The sequence below is a fragment of the Synchiropus splendidus genome, chromosome 1 (assembly GCF_027744825.2).
Source record: "Synchiropus splendidus isolate RoL2022-P1 chromosome 1, RoL_Sspl_1.0, whole genome shotgun sequence".
Lineage (NCBI taxonomy): Eukaryota > Metazoa > Chordata > Actinopteri > Syngnathiformes > Callionymidae > Synchiropus > Synchiropus splendidus.
This window is the reverse complement of record NC_071334.1, coordinates 68302172-68320305: the sequence shown is the minus strand read 5'-3', so window position 1 is coordinate 68320305 and position 18134 is coordinate 68302172. Positions and strand designations below refer to the sequence as shown.

General features: G+C 48.9%; 1 protein-coding gene across 13 annotated transcripts in view; it reads right to left on the bottom strand.

Annotated features, from left to right (window-relative positions):
• Positions 1–18134, bottom strand: part of mast4 (microtubule associated serine/threonine kinase family member 4) — a 44510-nt gene that overhangs the window by 15246 nt on the left and 11130 nt on the right. For 4 of the 13 annotated variants that reach the window (XM_053863566.1, XM_053863609.1, XM_053863582.1 and 1 more), the window contains exons 2-5: positions 17440–17593; positions 15891–16018; positions 7212–7243; positions 3580–3660 (exon numbers count right to left, since the gene is read on the bottom strand). In XM_053863566.1, the coding sequence (XP_053719541.1) occupies positions 3580–3660; positions 7212–7243; positions 15891–16018; positions 17440–17593 (395 nt within the window). Of the gene's footprint in view, positions 1–636; positions 3529–3579; positions 3661–4788; positions 7188–7211; positions 7244–15890; positions 16019–16094; positions 16111–17439; positions 17594–18134 lie in introns of those variants that run through there. The other 9 variants (XM_053863601.1, XM_053863644.1, XM_053863619.1 and 6 more) reach the window with 8 other exon arrangements.

Below are 18134 nucleotides of genomic sequence, written 5' to 3'. Positions count from 1 at the left end.
ATCGGTTCTTGTGCTAGACGCAAAACACCGGATCGAGTCTCACAAGTCAAAGACCCAATATTCTAGTCTCCAACTCAATGGGAGGCAAGTCCGATTTATGGACTTGCTGGATTCACCTCGGTGAGATCCACGTTGAAGCAGACAAAGGTCGTTTACACGGATCACCGGGTTTAGCTTCCACAGGTCATGAATATCGTCAAACAGACACTCATTTCTGAATCATCTGCAGGAACAGGAAGTGATGTCAGCTTCAAGCAGCATCACACTGGGGGGGAAACCTTATCGTAACAGAAAAACCCAGGAATATTTTCTGGTTAAAAAGAGGATGTCACAGAAAAACAAAGACAGAAGAGGAAAATGTGAAAGGAGACGAGAAAACTAACAGAAGGGCACAAAACAAATGTTGAAAGAAGGACGACACCTCGTTTCAGCTAACCTGGACCCGCCGGACGCACGGGTGTGGCACAAATAGGTGCAGCACCAAGCGGCACCAAGACATCTATGCGTCTGTCGTGAACCCCAAAGTTTGCGGTCCTCTGCTCTGTGACACGTTTACCATCTAAGGAAACTTCCGAAGAAGTCTAGGATCAGAACCCGCCAGTAAACAAGCTCCTTGTAGTTCCGGACTCTCAATACCTCTTGGAGCGTCGGAGGCGGGATCCGCTGTAGAAATGTGGAACATTAAAGTTGGACAGCAGCGTCCAGAAACTTGAGTCTGACGTGTCCATGTGGTGCCACAGCGGGAGGTGGAGAGGGCGACCAGGCGAGGAGAGGAGCCGGCTATCCGGGTTCGGCCCGTTGGCACATTCTTGACTCCTACACAGGTTGGTTTTAGGTCCAAACTTCTTCTGCACATCTGCAACGAGCTGCGGCATCAACTTGGAGCAGAGAGGACGAGGTGTCCTCTGCTGTCCTCTGCTAAAACAGTAATCCGGCAGCACGCGTATGATCCGGGTCGAGGTGTTGACAGGAGCGACCGCAGCGGAGGTCCGACACCAAACACCAGCTGACTTTGTTTGTCTCGCAGTGACTGCAGCCCAAATCCTCCCGCTGCTCCCGTCAGCTCCACATTCTGAGATCATATAACCGGCATATACCACGTCTGAGAGAGAGGTGGGGGGACTGCAGGGGGAGGGAGGGGAGGTGCTGCTGCTGCTGGAGCTGGTCCAAAGCTCTGCTGGCTCACAGAACATGTTTGAGATGCTGCATGTTTCTCCTATTATTTATCCGTCGCTGCAGCTCAGGGAGAAAACTACCAACTCTGGTGGCTGGCTGCTCCAGACCCCTGCACTGACACAAAGACTATCCTGGGACATAGGCACGGACTGATGATGACATCACTACACAAGACCCCAGATCTAACCCCAGGCTGCACCCAAATGCTGACCCAAAGTCTACCTGCAGGAGCTGATCAAGAGGTGACTCCAGGACTAGCAACGGGAGCAGACCACCCACACTTAGACCAGGTCTAACTTCAGGATAAACCAAGGGCAAACTCGGGATTCATCTCACGACAAACTATCAGGTTTACCTGGTCCAGGGAAGGTACCAGACATGCAGTGGGCCCTGCAGCACAGTTTGGGGTGGCCCGGTTCAAACAAAGGTACCAGGAAAAGGTCTTAGTCCTCAGTCACCCCAGTCTGTTCAGAGGTCTTAGGTAGACAACAAAGTGACTCCCACCTCATTGATGACTAGTATCTCTGGACTTCAACCCCACAGTAGCGCAGGGTCACATGAGCACATGGTCTCACCAACAAGGACCAAAGGTTCAGGTCTGCTCTACCTCTGGACACTTCAGATCAATCTACAAAATCAAATCTGCAGGCCAGTCAGTCCTGACCCCAGTTCACCGGCCCAAGTGCGACTCAGCAAAACACTGAGCAGCACACAGTGTTCTGACTCGGGTCGGGTGGAACACGTTTTTTTGGACTGGAGTCTGTAAACATGTTCTTTTGATTCCAAATCTGCATGCACCTTCATCAACTGTAAACCCAATTATAACCACCTCAAAAACATGAAAGCAATGAAAGGACAGCAATAGACTCCAGGAATTGACCTTTAGTACATTTATGCGTTCATTGACATGGTACTTCTTCATGACTTGTGTTTTCATGTGTTTCTAGTTTTCAAAAGTCACAGAGAAAAGCATGAATAGAAGTCATCAGTTGGGAAAAGTGTCCACCTCAGACACATCCCAGAGTGGATTATCAGAACATTGGAGAACAAATCCCCGACTTCCTGAAGGTCGTGGTCGTAATGTTTTGGCCCTGCAGTCTCCCCTCCATCCTGAGGATCACATTCAAAGGGCGACAGCTTGTGAAAAAGTCACGGCAGAAATTCGCAGAGTCACTGCACTCCCTGGCACAGACGGTGACCCAAACTTCAGAATCTGGACCAGAACTGAGCCGAAAGTGCCGCTGACGGGTGCGACCCCCGCTGACGCCGACCAAAGTCAGCAGAAGTCGTTGGGGACAAAAACACCGCACTGGAGCTCGGTTCGCCTCCCCGCGGGCCGGTATGACGGTCCTCACTCTAATTCTGGCTGTGACCCGGTTCTGTGTTCCACATTGGAGCCGGCGGCCGGGTCGCTCACTTGGGTTTTGGTTCAGTGACGACAGCACCGGGGAGGACTCTCACTGAAACGCGCATCACGGCCATGTGACGTCAGCACAGCCAACGCATTATAACCAACGGCCTTGGGCATTTGATGGCAGTGGTCAGTAGCTGCAGGCGAAGTGCCCCCAAGCTCTCTCTGGTTCCACTTAGCTGAACCTCTCAACTGATCCCTCACTCTTTCCATCATGCTCTCCTTCAGTCTACCTTCATTTATGCTCGTCTTTCTTCAACCACAATCTCACTCTTGAGCTCCCTCAGTTTTCTCTCACACTCCTACTGCTCCTTTGTTCTCTCCCAGTTTGTCTTTTATCCCTCCTTCCTCAATCTCAGATTCTGGAGCAGCAATCCTCAGAGTGAGACTCTGCTCCTCTCCGTCTGCAGCTCTGACTCACACTCACTCACTCTCTTGTCTCCTCGGTGAGCGCTCACATGTGGATCAGAGGTCATGTTGGTGGGCGTCCAGTGTTTTCATTCACACTTCCTGCTCTTCTGAATGAGAGCGACGCTCCAGAAGAGAAACTCCTCCTCCTGCTCCTGACCATGTTTGTCATTTTGTTTACCGTCATGAGAAAGAGAAGCGATGTGGGGGGTGAGACGAACAACATGAAGGGAGAGAGAGCATCAGACAAAGAAGGGAGCGAGAGAGCTGGCGTGTCAGATCTGGACCAGACAGGTACTAACTGCTGCAGGTCACACAGATCAGCCAGGTGGTCACAATTTTATGGTGAAAGAAGTGGTTGAGAAGCTTCGTGTGAGACACCAGCACAGTTGTGGTTCTGATCTGAGGCCGGTCCCAAAAGAAGCCACAGCTTTCTGACACTTTGATGTTTAGCTGGTTCACAAATCCGACTTAGGAGATGAAAGAGGAGCATGAACCGGGGAAGGCGGAGGAGGGGGGAAGGGAGGAGATCCACAGTGTCCTCTCAAAGTCACAGGCCTCGGCACACCCGAGGAAGCTCTTACCTCCAGAAGTGGAAGGCGTGCAGCGGGCTGCAGGGGCTGCAGGGACTAGTGGGAGTGGGACTCAGACTCCGGGGGGTCAGGCTGAAAGTTAAATGGACGGAAGTGAGAAGACTGTAACCACCCGTCCTCCCCCCCAACACTGATCGACTTGATGTGACACGAACACGACTCACAACCACGGACAAACCGAGCGGGAATGAACCCACATGCAGGAAAGGATTCGCTGGGAGGACACCAGACTTCCTGGAGAACACCAGAGTACCAGAGGACTCCAAGGACACCCAAGTACTGGGAGAACAACTGAGAACATGGGGGGGTACCTGGAGTACACTAGAAAACCTGGACAGCAATGTATGCTAGGAACGCCTGAGTACATGGAGAACACCAGAGTACCCAGAGGACACCGGAATACATGGAGAATAGCTGAGAACTTTGGACACTCGAGTATCTTGAAAATACCAGAGTACCTGGAAAATACTAGAGTACTTGAAGGACAAGGTTCAGGTCTATTATTATCTTTGAGAGCAGAAGACTGAGAACAGATTGAGGCAGATGAGGGTGAACAAGTGAGGAAGAGTGAGACAGAAAAAAAGTTGAAAAGACGAGTCAGAGCAGAGTAAGAGGAGAGTGTTAGGAGTGGCAAACTGAAACAATTGATGGAAGAGAGTGACGAGAGGAGAGTGGTACAAAAAAAAAAAAAAAAGAGTCAGAGTGAGCACCGGTCTGATTCCATGCCTTAGCTGCTGAGAGAAGCGAGTCAGTCGGCCAACGAGGTTGAACGTCAGACTCCTCTCGGGACACAGGAAGTGGATGGAGTCGCAGCTCAGCAGACTCGGGGACACGGCGGACCAGGTCACGGTGGTCATAATGAAACGTCACGGTGAGTCACCGCCTGACGAGGCTGATCGTGCACATGTGGCCACATAGCAACACAACCACGACTGCTGGTGTCACTCAGGGCGGGTGAGGAGGGGGGAGGGAGGTGGTGAGGATGCGGCACTGGTGGACGTGCGACTGTCCGTCTCACATGAAGTAAACAAACACACAAAGAGCTGCTGGTGCTGCAGAACGTGGCTGCAGGAGGCGCTCATGCTAACGTGCACGCACACACACACACAAACACACAGGAACCTCACCCCCCCCTCACACACACACACACACACACGGACGCCGCAGTGATGGAGCCAAGCAGATGAGGAAGATACTCACTCCAGCGTCAGCCCCGGGATCCTCAGCCGCTCACGCTGGGCTTTCATGGCTGATGTGTGCGCTGCAGCTCTATTGTGGTCATGATCCGTGCCCCCCGTCGCCACCACCCCACTCACACTCAGCCTGCTCTGACAAAGAGGTGCGACCGGCAGGCGCAGCGGCCAGACCAACCCCCGCACCTAAGCCTCTCCGCTGCTCTGGTTCTCCACCGCCAAGCCGTCAGCGCCGATCCAGAGTCGGGAGCAGGAGGCAGGAGCAAGCTGCCCCCTCGCAGAGAACACGCCCCCCTCCCCTCGCACCCACCCCTCACAGAGACCAGCACGCAGTCACCTTGACAGAAGCCAGCGTGCAGAGTCACCACGACTACAGCGGTGATGTCATCAGCACAGGGGGGAGGGGCCATGCAGCAGAGCGCCGGCCCGCAGCTCAGCTCACCTGAGGTCACTGCAGCTGCACTTCAGCGTCACCCCAATGAATGAGTGAACCATCGCCCGGTCGCCGTGGCAACACTGCCACCAAAGAACTGTTTTGAGTTTGAGGCACATTTTTGTTTCATTTTATTATGATGCATTTGTTATTTCAGGGTCTAACTATTCTTTTAGACATTTCAAAACTCTTAGTTTCACTCCGTTTTTACTTTTCCGTATCAATGTTTTACAATCCTTAAATAATTCTTTTTATTTCTTGTATTAAAACATTTAATTTAGGCTTTCAAAATTGAGTCTAGCATTCATAATAAGCTCCGTTATGGGTTTTACATGCATTAGAAACAACTTCAGAAATATTTTTTTGTTGCCAATTCAGATTGTCAGCAGTATCTCTGGCAAAATATTTCATAAAGAATTATAAATCAAAAGGTCAAACCTATTTAGTTTTGTATTTCTTGCCTGAGATTAAATATTCTCACTCATGCACCACTCCACTCACATCATGGCGGAAGAATGGAATGACAGAGCAAGATTCTGGACAAGTGTCAATATAAGAGATGCATTTACAGCCTGGCAACTGAGAGCTACAAAAGCTTCATCATCTGATCCTGAAGTGGCGATGTATCTAGTCGACTTGTAAGTTAACTTGCAAAGTCATTTAGAAAATACACGTAAAATCTTGATAAAATCGAAATTGTGATTTCATTATAAAAAAAATGTGATTTGATATTTTTCCCATATTGCCCAACCCCAGTCTACAAGTGGGGTTCTTGAACCCATATAGTCCCACACATCCACATAGGCAACAACTTCAGCAGCTGTTCAACTCCCCAAACTGGGATTTCAACCTTCGTGCTAGTTATGTTGCATTGTGTGAGTGATACTGAGGGTTTTGTGTGTGGTGTTGAAGTGGATCAAAAGAAATTAGGCACCGAGTGTGTGTGTGTGTGTGTGTGTGTGTGTGTGTGTGTGTGTGTGTGTGTGTGTGTGTGTGCTAAGCGATTATTAGTGATTGGATCTGTCAGGAGAAGATCTGGACCTCCTGGAACCAGGGTCGCTTCATTCGGGTCACAGACCAGCAGTCAACAACTCATTAGTGTCTGGTGACAAACCACCTGCTCGCACACTTGATACAGCTATTTATAGACGGGACCGGGTCATACAGACAAACTCTCAGAACCTAAAAGGTATCGAACCGTCACGTCAGGAGCTCCAGAGCGTCAGTTCCGTCATCTGACCAGTAGGGGGCAGCACAACCTCAGCAGGCGAAGCAGCTTGACGATTGGTGGCAGAAAGCAGATACTTCAGAACCATCAAAGCAACGGAACCAGTCACTTCACCAGATGCAATAAAGACGACAAAGTGATACCACTACAACAAGGACAAGGAAGGCTCTGTGCTGGCAAAGTGGTTACAAAGTAAAGATCAGTAAACAACAGTAGTGGTTCTCTTAAAAGTAGCAGCAGTCTACTTCTAAAAGTAATAGGCTTTCATTCGTACTATCAATATAGTAGTACAAGTAGTAGTAGTCACTCTGTAAAAGTAGCAGTACCATGAAAATCATGAGTACCAGTGAGTAGTAGTGACAGCAGTCAACATGACAGTAATGGTAGTGCAAGTAGTGTAGATACTGTATAGATCATAACGGTAGCTGAAGTACTAACAGTACCAGTACTATCAGAAGTACTACAGGCAACAGCTGAAGTACTAAAAGAGGCAGTAGTAGTAGTGAGAGCAGCAGTACGAGTGACAGTTGTGATACCGATGGCATATTTAGGTTCGACTCCACTGAGGTTTCTGGCATCCTGTTACTTTGACCACACGACTTTGAAGACCTCATGACCCCAAAAGAAATCAACATCTTCAGAACACTGATGCAGAGCAGGCCGCCATGTTGGCCTACAGTGGCGCCCCCCTCTGGTCCGTGACGCAGGTCACGTGACCACGCAGTAAGCTTCAGGCATGAGCAGTCAGTCAGACAGACGAGGTACTCACAGGCTGCCTCTTCTGGGAAGACTCAGCTCCTTCTGTGGAGACAAGAGAGAACAAGCTTCAGACAGGAGAGTCACTGGGACGAAGCAGCCGCGAGAGTTCAGACCCCCAGAAGGTGTCGGCCATCTTGAACCCGTGTTCAGAGAGCGACATGTCGCATCTGTCCTTTTCAGAGTCAATCAGGGGAAACCATTGCCCAGCCCACGAACCACTTACGGCCCGGAACCTTTGAGGCACAAATTGTGATGTTTACAACATGTGTTTGGAAATAACTTGTGACATTGGTGCTACACTTGAGGTCCTTCAGTCAAACCCCAACAACTGTAGCAACTGAACGTGGAGTCAGCAGAGGATGAGAATGAGAATGAGAGAGAAAGCTATTTTGACTGAAAATCCGACCAGTAAAAAACAAAAACGAAAGAAAACACAAACGTGCCTCTCAAACTTGCAAGTCAAAGGTGAGAAAAACAGCTGTAGTGATAAAATGTCACTTCATAAAAATGGGACAAAAAAACAGATTAAATAATCAAGAAAATGCTACCCAAAAAAAAAAAAACATCTGAACTTTCCCAAAAGTGAGATGAACTGTAACGGCGAGATAGAAAATGATGACTAAACAAAAGAAGCGATTCAACACTACAAAAAAGTGGATCGCAACCGGAGCCCACTGCAGGAGCGGTCGGCTCATTTAACTTTAGCTGGGACGCTAACTAAGGTTTGTGCCGCGGGAGCAGCTTCGGCAGCTGCCGGCGCATCATGGTAATGGTCTTCTGGCTAATGAATTTCACAGAAGCATCTGGATTTCAAACGCTCCATTTCAGACCAAGACTGACGCAACATAACACCAGCGCGATCGGACGCGGCTCCATCTGCTGGAGAACAAACACGCCGATGTGATGCGCTCGATGATTGCCGAGGAAATTGTTGACGCCATATTCGTCTGTTAGCTTGAGTGGTGCGGGGAGCCACGGCGGGTACGCAGCGCACACACGAGGATTGCGGGTCACCGACGTCAGCCAGGAGCAGGACTCCACATCGCACGCAGACAGACGGAGGAAGCTGCTGGTTTAATTACCGCGGCTCCCTGGGAAGCAGCAGCTCACTAATGTCAGCACACTTGCCAAAACCAGCGACAGATTCCTCCCTGCTGATGTGCCCTTTAGCTGCGCGGAGAGAGCAGCAAACAGCAGGTTGTGTAAGGTTGTAAAATCGTCCAGTGTTGTTAAACATGGCGAGACACTGTTGCTGCAGACGGGAGACGAAAGTCTGCGGGAATCAGAACAGAAAACTTCACTGACAACAGCTTCTCCTGCTATTTTTGATCAGTTAAAACCGTAATTGAGCCTCGGCCATTTTTGTAGTACAAGTAACATCCGACTTACTACCAGGATCGGTTCCGACCAACCGGTCGTAAGTCGGATGCCATTCAAAATAGCAGACGCGAGGCATATCGGTACTAGTGTAGTGGTAGATCACTGTGTGAGAATGAGATGCTGGAATACTGTGCTGCTGTAACTGTTGTATGCGTTGCCGGGCTGCTACGTGCTGCGGTGCCACACATTGGAAAAAAAAAAAAAGTCGGATGTCACTCTAACCATGGTACGCAGGGAGCAAGGCAGCCATTTTGAAAACATGAACTTTATACAAACATGTGAACTGTATTCAGATGCACAGCTCCTCCATGAGTGTGTGAGTTTATGGAGGAAAAAATGCACAGGGCCCCTTTAGCCCTCGGAAGTCGGACATCTCAAGTTCATCTGTAGATTAGCGGCGGTCCGACAGATCAATGAAGCCGTTATCTCCTCCCTGCAGCTCGAGGAGCGACGGGCCGACACGCTAGACCTGGACACGCCAACACAATCAGCTCGAGATCGACTTCAAGTTGCACACAAACAAGCCCATCACACAGGACGAGTGAATGCTGTGTGATGAGCTCACGTCTCCGTGAGCGGGGACCATGCTGCCGGCCAAACGCGGAAACCAGATGCACCAAGACACGAAGCACCAGACTGCCAAGGAACAGCAATGAATCCACCATAACATTATGACCACTGGCGTAATTTTTATTAATAGTTTATTCCCGTCATAATTTATTAGAAGACATTTTCAATTGAAAGAATATTTTATGTTCAAGTTTTTATCCTCTACCTCTCTATTTCATGCTGGACTTTTTTTAGAATTAAAAATATTCCCGGTGGCAGTTTTTGTATCAAAATCACCAAGGTTATGTTTGACGTGTTGGTTTGCTCGTTCACAAAGTAACATGAAAAGTTAGGGATTTGGATGAAATGGGACGAAGGACAAATGATTCAATTTTGGGATCTGGATGACCTCGGAGAGTCAGTTCAAGCATCACATGGACATTGCTGAGGAAACTCTTGTCGACAGTGTTTACAGTGCGGCCCTTTCGTTTGTTTTAGTTTTGTCGAGTCGGCTCTTTCACATGAACAGCTCTTGGGAGACTCGTCAGGTTTTACGGCGCGCCAGAGTAGGAAAGTGCCTGGTGACGGGGAGCTGGAGTCGAGATGGACGATACTCATGGCTGAGACTCGTCGTGAGCACAAATCACAGCTTTAACAAGGGAGCTACACAGCCGGAGTGTGTGGGCCGGCGTCAGGACGGATCCAAACACTCGTGTGGCTCACAACTGGGGCTGCGACTGAAGAGCTACGAAGCACCCCAGGTTCTGAGTCAACTCAGGTGGACATGTAACTTGACTGTCTGGAATGAAGTTGTTGGCGGGAGAGCGCAGAGAGTCAGGACAGTTTTTAATCACCCTTTTACTTCTACGATGGCGGAAAGTCACGGGTTTGGCTGCAGATCGATGCACGGTGGCTCTTCACTCCCCGGTCGTGGACTTCAGAGATCAGAAATGTCACTGAACCCTCTCGCAGGACACGGACTCAGACGCCACCAGCCACATGACTCAGACTTGCGTCTGCAGAGTAAACACACCAGGCAGCATCTGTTTTCACATGGAACAGCGCTACCTTGTTTACCATGGTTGGGCTTTCTGACTCTCGCAAGCTCCAAGATTAGTTCCAGCTAGGGGCAGAGCTAACTTGACTCCAGACCACCGGTCCTGACACTGGACTGGTGTGTTCCGGGAGAAACACCTCAAGCTACATTGCTCAGTTAAGACCAGACCTCTAGGACTTCAATCTCTAGACACATGTCACGAGGAAAAGCAGATCTCATCCAGTAGAGACTCGGAGCAGAGGCAAATGTGCCTCCACAGAGACATGAGCAGTGATGACAACGACAAGACTGGTGAGAAACGGGAAGTCTGTGAACATTTGGAGCGACAGACATGCTGAAAATTTGAGAGAATTGATACCTTCAGAGGACAATGAAGACTGTGAGATGCGGGGAAACAAAGCACGGCAACAGTCAAGTCATTTTGAGCTGCAGCTTTTCGGTAGCATCATGTCATCACTAGAACCTTTTCAACCACTGGAACAATGTTTGATTGACGGCTAAACACAGCTGAAATTTACAACGGCAGCGAAGGCATCAGGCTGCACCAGAGAAATCACACTGGAATTATTTCAGTTGTTTTCACTTCTGTCATTTATTAATCTCTAAAATGTATATCTCAAATTTACCACTTACATACATGGAAAATAATTTTCACTTCAGTCCCCCTTGATCTCCATTCACATCTCGGGTTTCTGCAGCAACTCTGATCGCAGGTTTTATCACTCACTTTAACTCATCAACAACTCAAAAGCAACAAGGCAGTTTTTTAGTTCAAGCTGACGATGAGCACTGCGAAGAACAACTTTGCCTAGTTCAGAGGACCTCTCACCTCCACACCTGCGAGAGTGTGAGCGAGCCGGCACCTCCCTCAGGTCCCCCAACGTCCTGCACTCCAGGAACCTTCACACATGTTACCAACTAAAGCTTCATCATCATCATCATCATCATCATCATCATCGCATGACGAGAAACATCAACCCGCATAGAAGATCTCAGTTCATCACGAGTGTCTGCAGAAGAGTCTGCCACCGACTCCAGCTGTGCAGATGGAGCTGGTTCTGGTTCAGACTGAGCATGAAGGCGCACACACACACACTCTCTCTCACACACTCCTACCTGTAGCCCTCTTCTCCTCAGGATACTGGATTGGTCCATTGGTCCAGACTCATGCTGCACTGCTTCTCCAGACTCTCCTCCTCAGCAGCCTCAGCAGCTGCTCAACACCACAACTTCTGTGATTGGACTGAACCAGTCAGCTGACTGCACCGAGTCAGAGAGAGAGAGAGGACGAGAGAGAGATGAGGGGCCGAGGGAGACCCGGACCAGACCAGAGCTCCTGTTCTTATTCAACTGGCTTTGCTAGTTAAATACGGCACTTTCTGATTCAGCCAAGTCTCTTTGCGGCCCTTTTCTTTCCAACTCTTTATTATTATCTAAAAACATTGTACAGTATTTTGGTCTGCAGGCTCGGTTTCCTTTCTTCATGGGGTTTAAACTTGTAAACATTTTTATTTGTTTGCTACACAAACCTTTGTAATTTTTCTACTTTTCTCAACTTTTCTGATTGTTGTATCAGATTGTTGTATTTTAATAGTATTTTATGTATATGCACTTTTATTCTCTCTCTCTCTTTCTCTCTCTCTCAACCCCCCACCCTCCTCACATCCACCACACATACCAGTGTTGCCGCTCTGACAGAGGGATCCTGGTTCACTACAGACCAGGGCCAGAGCCAGCAGCTGCTGTCACACTAGTCTCCTCAATTTCACGCCTCAGGACCTGGAGGCACAGAGTGGGTGACCCTGGAGAGCTGGGATGTGGCGTGCGCCACGGCAGCCTCTCTGGTTATTAACGTCGGTGCTGTTTGTGAGAGTCGCTCTGCATTCTGTCTCCGTCTCTGGCTGCTGAAGCTCGAGCTGCTGACGAGAATACTAAAGACCTTCTGCACAGCCGGAGACCCCGCAGGACCTGATCGGACTGGATCACAGCAAGGTCCACCCTCTCACTGGGGAGACCAGGGTCAGGGTCCTTACAATCTGGGGACCGAGGAAAGACCAAGAACCTGAGACAGACAAGGGAGCCCGGAACCAGGGTCAGATCAGGGCTGAGAGTTGGACAGGAAACCATGGTTCAGGGTGAGACCGCGAGTTCTGGGTCAGACCGGGGGCTCAGTGTCGGGCTGGGCATCAGGGATGGACGGGAAATCATGGATCAGGTTTAGACTGAGGGTTAGGGTCAGACCAGGAAACCAGGATCTGCCAGGATTCAGGGGTCAGACCAGTGTTCAGGGTAATAAGACCGGGTTGCTCAGGGTCAGGCCAGGCCTCAGGGATGAACAGTAAAACCAGGGTCAGACTGAGGAGCTCTCTCAGTGACAGGCGCCAAATAAAGAGGAAGTGTCTGAGTGAAGAGCAGCACACAGAGGAAGCAGAGCTGTTGGCGGGTCAATAACAGCAGCCGGGAGCAGAGACCCGGGTCTGTTCCAGAGCAATCTGAAGCCCTAGCTTTGGCTCTAAAACCTGCTAAGGGAGCAGAGAGATGTCGGGAATCGTCCTCCGCACTGGCAGCGGCTGATAACCTCTGGGAATTCGAGACGCGTCTCAAGCAGTGTCTTCAGCGGCTCGGTGGGAAATAACGTGCAGAGAAAGTTCTGTAGCTGGTTCTGAAGGACCAGACGAGCAACAGGCAGAGAGAAAGTATCAAAGAAGCTCTGATTGAGCCTCAAACTGTGTTCCCTTATATTTGACTATTTGGTGACGTAGGTGTAAACTTGAGTTAGCATCACACGCAAGTTAGCTTCTTAGAAGGCCACGATGCACTTCCATCCCACCTTAGCTCAGCAGTTAGCAGAGGTGCTACATTAGCAGACACTTATATTTATTCCTCAGCAACATCAGTTACACAAGCGCTTCAGCACTTCACAAAACTTGGCAAACTGAGCTTCTCATTAGACCATATTAGCTATGCATCTGCATCAACAGTGACTGAGCTACACAAGTACAATTAGAGCAAGCATTAGCATATGAAGCACCTGAGCAAAATTTGCGCTCTCAAAGGCATCATCAAAACCACATTCAACACTAGTATGAAAACGCCTCAATTGTTTTCCCGTCTTATTTTAGCCATGTTTCCGCGAGCACAAGAGCCCTTCACCAACGCCAGCAGTTCAGATCCTGTTTGGTGACGCTAAATCAACATCAACTACTTCAGTGCTGTATTCATTCGCACTTACATTTCGACAACAAACCAGGCTAGCACAAAAGCAACACCGTCACCTGTGACTGTTAGCATGCTATCACTTTTGCTCCTGTACATTAGAAGCAATCGTGAGCATATCTGCTACATTAGCAAGACATCAAACAACCTTGTGACCTCTGACAGCTGGGGGCGCCGGTGAGCCACCGCTTTCATTCAGTTTGACAAATTACATTTGCACACTGTCTGTTTAGTAATCGTTGTGACGCCACGCTGCATGACTTCATTTCACACTTGAAATTGAACACACACACACACACACACACCTCTGCAGACAAACAGATCAATAGTCTTCATCTGGATTTTCTGCTTCCAACTGATGTTGATGTCAAGTTCATTAATATTGTCGACCACAACAACAACAACAACAAGGGCATCAGTCAAGGTCATCTGGACCACAAACACCAGGATCCACAAAGGCTGGACACCAGGATTATGACACTTATCTCCACATCTGTGAAGGAGTCACACATCGATCTTCTGTCACACACAATCAGTCCGTGGAGACGTGCTGGTCACACACACTCGAGTTTGTATCCCTGCCTTAGCGGGGACATCAGGCTTCCCCCCCCTAAACATGACCATCCAAAACACATGGTTGACCTTAACAAGGACTCTGAACCAAACTGAAACCCAATAATAATGACAGTTATTTTGAAGTTTGGCCATCGCATCCATGACACCAGAGACGTGGGGCTCAGAGGAAGCTCTCTGTGGGGAGGGGATTGGTGCAGGACAGCCACCAAGGAAACAAAGTGAACCTATGACAATACATCTTTTGTATCTTCAGTGTGGTTTATTTAATTAACGGAATATTTTCTCCTCTACAGGACGAGACCGCCAACTCTCCCTCTTCGCTACAGAAACATTTTAAACGACACATCACATTCCTTTCCCTTTCTTCATGGCACTAGTGATGTGCTCATATTTGGTCCTGCTGTGGACTGTTTTCCGTAAATAAACTGGTTATTCTTCGTGGATATCAAACATGAAGATGACACACGTCAAACCACAACCACCCCATTTCTCCCCCCTGGCCATCTGCAGAAGCTGTCAAACACCAGCACCGGGGGGGCGCTGCAGCGTATCAGCCGATCAAAAGGAAGCTACTCAACTGAGTTGAAACTAAGTTGGAGAACAGCAGATCTCCGCAGGACGCAGGCCCCAGGAGGAATACTGGAGATGTGGAATTATTAACCAGCCATTCTACAGCGCTGCCCAGTGGAGAGGATCAATACAGCAGCTTACGTCATTTCTCTGCAGGAATACACAAGATATTCTCTCTGTTGGCCCAAAATTAAATCACTGAAGATGAGTCACAAAACAGAGGAAAAAAAGAAATGAAATCTGTGGTTAAATGGCGACTTAAGGTCAGAGCAGTGCTATATTAAAAATACATCGAAGAAAACTCGTGAGGAAAATAAATTTCAGGCTCAGCAAATTTCACTGAAACGCCATTGGGCATTAAAAGATAGATGTGGTCACAGGGGTTGCAGATATCTGGACATTTCGGCATCAAGGCTAACATCTGCAACATCAAAAGTAACAACAAAAAAAGAGCAAAAAACGGCCACCTGACACACAACCACGATGGCGCCATCTAGATTTTGAGTTGCATTTAATTCAAAGATTCCAATGGGGAAACGTAATAAGCACATCAGCAATACGTAGTGGGACGACAGAATGTCCAGCCAAGTGTGTCACTGTGACAGACACGCCAATACCATCTCCTCACACCCATCTTTCTGCCTGATGTGATCACATTAGGCACGCAATGAACTCAAACAGACAGCAGGTGGCAGTAGCTCTGCTGGGCTCCGATTAACACATGAATTCTTTGATAAAATCGTAGCGCTGTGGTACTTCAACTATCATGTGACTGTGGAGACAAAATGTTTATGTTGTGTTTTTTAAAGTCAAAATGTCTGGGGGGTTTTTTTGTCTGTTGTAACAGGAGCTGGTCACATGACCAGATGTTCTAGTCGGCCCATTGAAATCCAATAGAGGAAATTATGGAAGGTTTATGAATCCAAACATAAAACTTTCTAGTTTGTAAACAACCCAGAAGGTTTCACTGAATTATGCATGTAATCACTATGTATTTTACCTTCATTATGAAAGAAAACAAAATGAAAAACACTGATCTATAACTGATCAACGGCCACTGAAGCAATTGAGAAATTAATGGTTAGACAGAGGTGTCGATCAATTGCCATGATGATGACAATGGAGAAGATTTGACTCCAAATGAAAATAAAACAAATAGCTGCTGTAACACACACACAGGATTAGCGGCCCGTGAGTTCGGCACCGAGATCAAAATCACAACGTCATCATGAGGATTCAGGTCACCCGAGGTCAGCACTGGATTGATGAATCTCATCTCTCAACAGCAGACACCTTCAGGTCCACCAACTCTCACGGCAGCGTCCGACACCAGCGACTCACCAGACTGGAGTTCAGCGACGGGTCCGAGTTCCCCAGGTTCAGGGACCTCATGCGGAAGAGGTTGGAGGTCTCAGCCGGCGCGGAGGTCTGGCTGTGAGGGTGACTGGCTGGCAGCAGAAGGTACTTGCCTGCAGGAGACACCAGACTTCAGCGTCCAGCTTCAGGACTGACAGACAACCAACACCACAACGTCGGACATCACACCATCAACCTCAGAGTCAGCTAAAGTCCTGTCATTGTTCAGAGGAAACTTTAGAGTTGAACCTCAGATGAGGACGTGTCTCTGTGTCTCTCCCACTCTCTCTGTCTCTCTCGGCTGCATGGGCAGTCGGGAAGTCAAAGGGTTAAATCGGAGAATAATCCCATCAAAGGATTACGGCTGAACACGGGATTACGTAATCTGATGGCTCAAGATGAGGAAGTAAACAAAGGCTGAACTTGAAATGAAGGAGCGCTCCAAAAGAGGCCGCTAGAGGGCGCCAGAGACTGAATGCAGGCACTGCCTCATGACGTCACTTTTTTTCCTCCTACATTTTGTCACTGAACTAAAAAGGAACTAAATAAACACTTCCTCAACACAAGATCATGACACAGGAACACACAAGTAACCCACATCAAAGGAACACAGCAACACATGACTCGACAAACCGAAACCACCAGCGAAGCTTTCACATGCAGTATACACTTCACAAACTACAACAACAAAAAATCACAATAAAAACACAAACATGAAGAATAAAACACAACAAATGAAGACAGGATTTCACAACACACACAGTCTGGGGCAACTCAGAGTTCCAGGCCCAGCTACCAGGCTGGTGGCCGTCACCTGAAAGAAGGTCAAGAAAGGACCTGAGCACCTAGGCTGTAAAACTCCCCTGACTCGTCAAGGTCAGGTGGACTCAGGTCCATCTTTAGCTGGTTCTGGGAGTCAGAACACCCAGAGCAAAGACTCTTTAAAGCTTGTGAGCACAACCACCGACTCAGCCCCGAGCCAGAATCAGAGTGGTCATGGGCTCACAGCTGGGACGTCAGGGAGGTGTCAGAGAGGCTGGATGAGAACAGAGATGAGAGTGAAGCTGCTGAGAGCATGGAGGACCATCACCTCTCAGTGTCTCTACCCTAGTTATTATTCAGTTTTCTCAATTTAAAAAACTGAGTCTGCGCAGTCAGGTGACCAACTACTCGCTCTGATCCCTCCACTCTCTCACCTGTGGTCTCCAGCTATGTTGAAGAGTTTTCTCTATCTGGAAGCCCAGTCATCCAGGAGAGACTGGGACAAGAAAGTAGTTGGACTTGAGGAGGCCCCGGGGCAGACCTAGGACATGCTGGAGAGGTGATGTCTTCTGGGAGACTGGCAGGAGGTGTGTGGGGAGTGAGGCCCAGGACAACTGACTTCACTGCTGCGCCCTCCACCTAAAGCACCCACTGATTCTGGGATGTATGTGGCTGTAACTTCTGAGGGGCAGGGTTCAGTTCACAGGTGACTCAATTCAGTCTGAGCCAAGAACACACACACACACATCCGGACCACACACGGGCTCGGTACCTGTGAGTCCTCCGCCCAAGCTCCTCCGGCGTACGTGCTTCCCATCGTCGCTGAGGTAGCGCTTGAACTTCAGTGCGGGGCTGTACCCATGCGCCACCTCAGGGTTACTGAATTTCCTGAGCAAGGCGGAGGGAGGGCAGAGGATGTGGTCCAGCTGAGGGGACAGAAACAGAACCGGGTCAGAGCAAAACGTTGTCAAGTTTCAGCCACTTCTATTCTAGACTTGTCTTCTTAGATTGAAAGGTTCGGAGCAGACACAAAGACCAGCAAGTGAGAAGAAGCCGTGGCTCCATAGGTACACCAGACTCTTGTCAGAATCATCAATCGTCCCCACAGAAGCAGGAAATCGTCCCGCCACGGAAGCGCAGCGCAGTTATTGTGCCTTCAGGAAAGAGCTCTTCCTCGTCCTGAGGTCACGACTGATGGAACAATGGAGCGGCTCTTCAAGCTGGCTCACATACAGGAACCGCAGAACACCTCATGACTTGTGAGTCGAGATCAAGAAGCAGCACATACTGAGACTAAAATGGACAACTTTCATGACTTCATATCTGGAGTTGAGCAGTGGAGCACACCGTTCTGACGAGTCTCGTGACCGAGTTGGCGCCAGATGGTTCCAAACGCCACAACAAATTCATTTGTATTTAGTGTTCAACCCGACTTGATCCAGCAAGGGAGCGCTGAAGGCCAGTTAG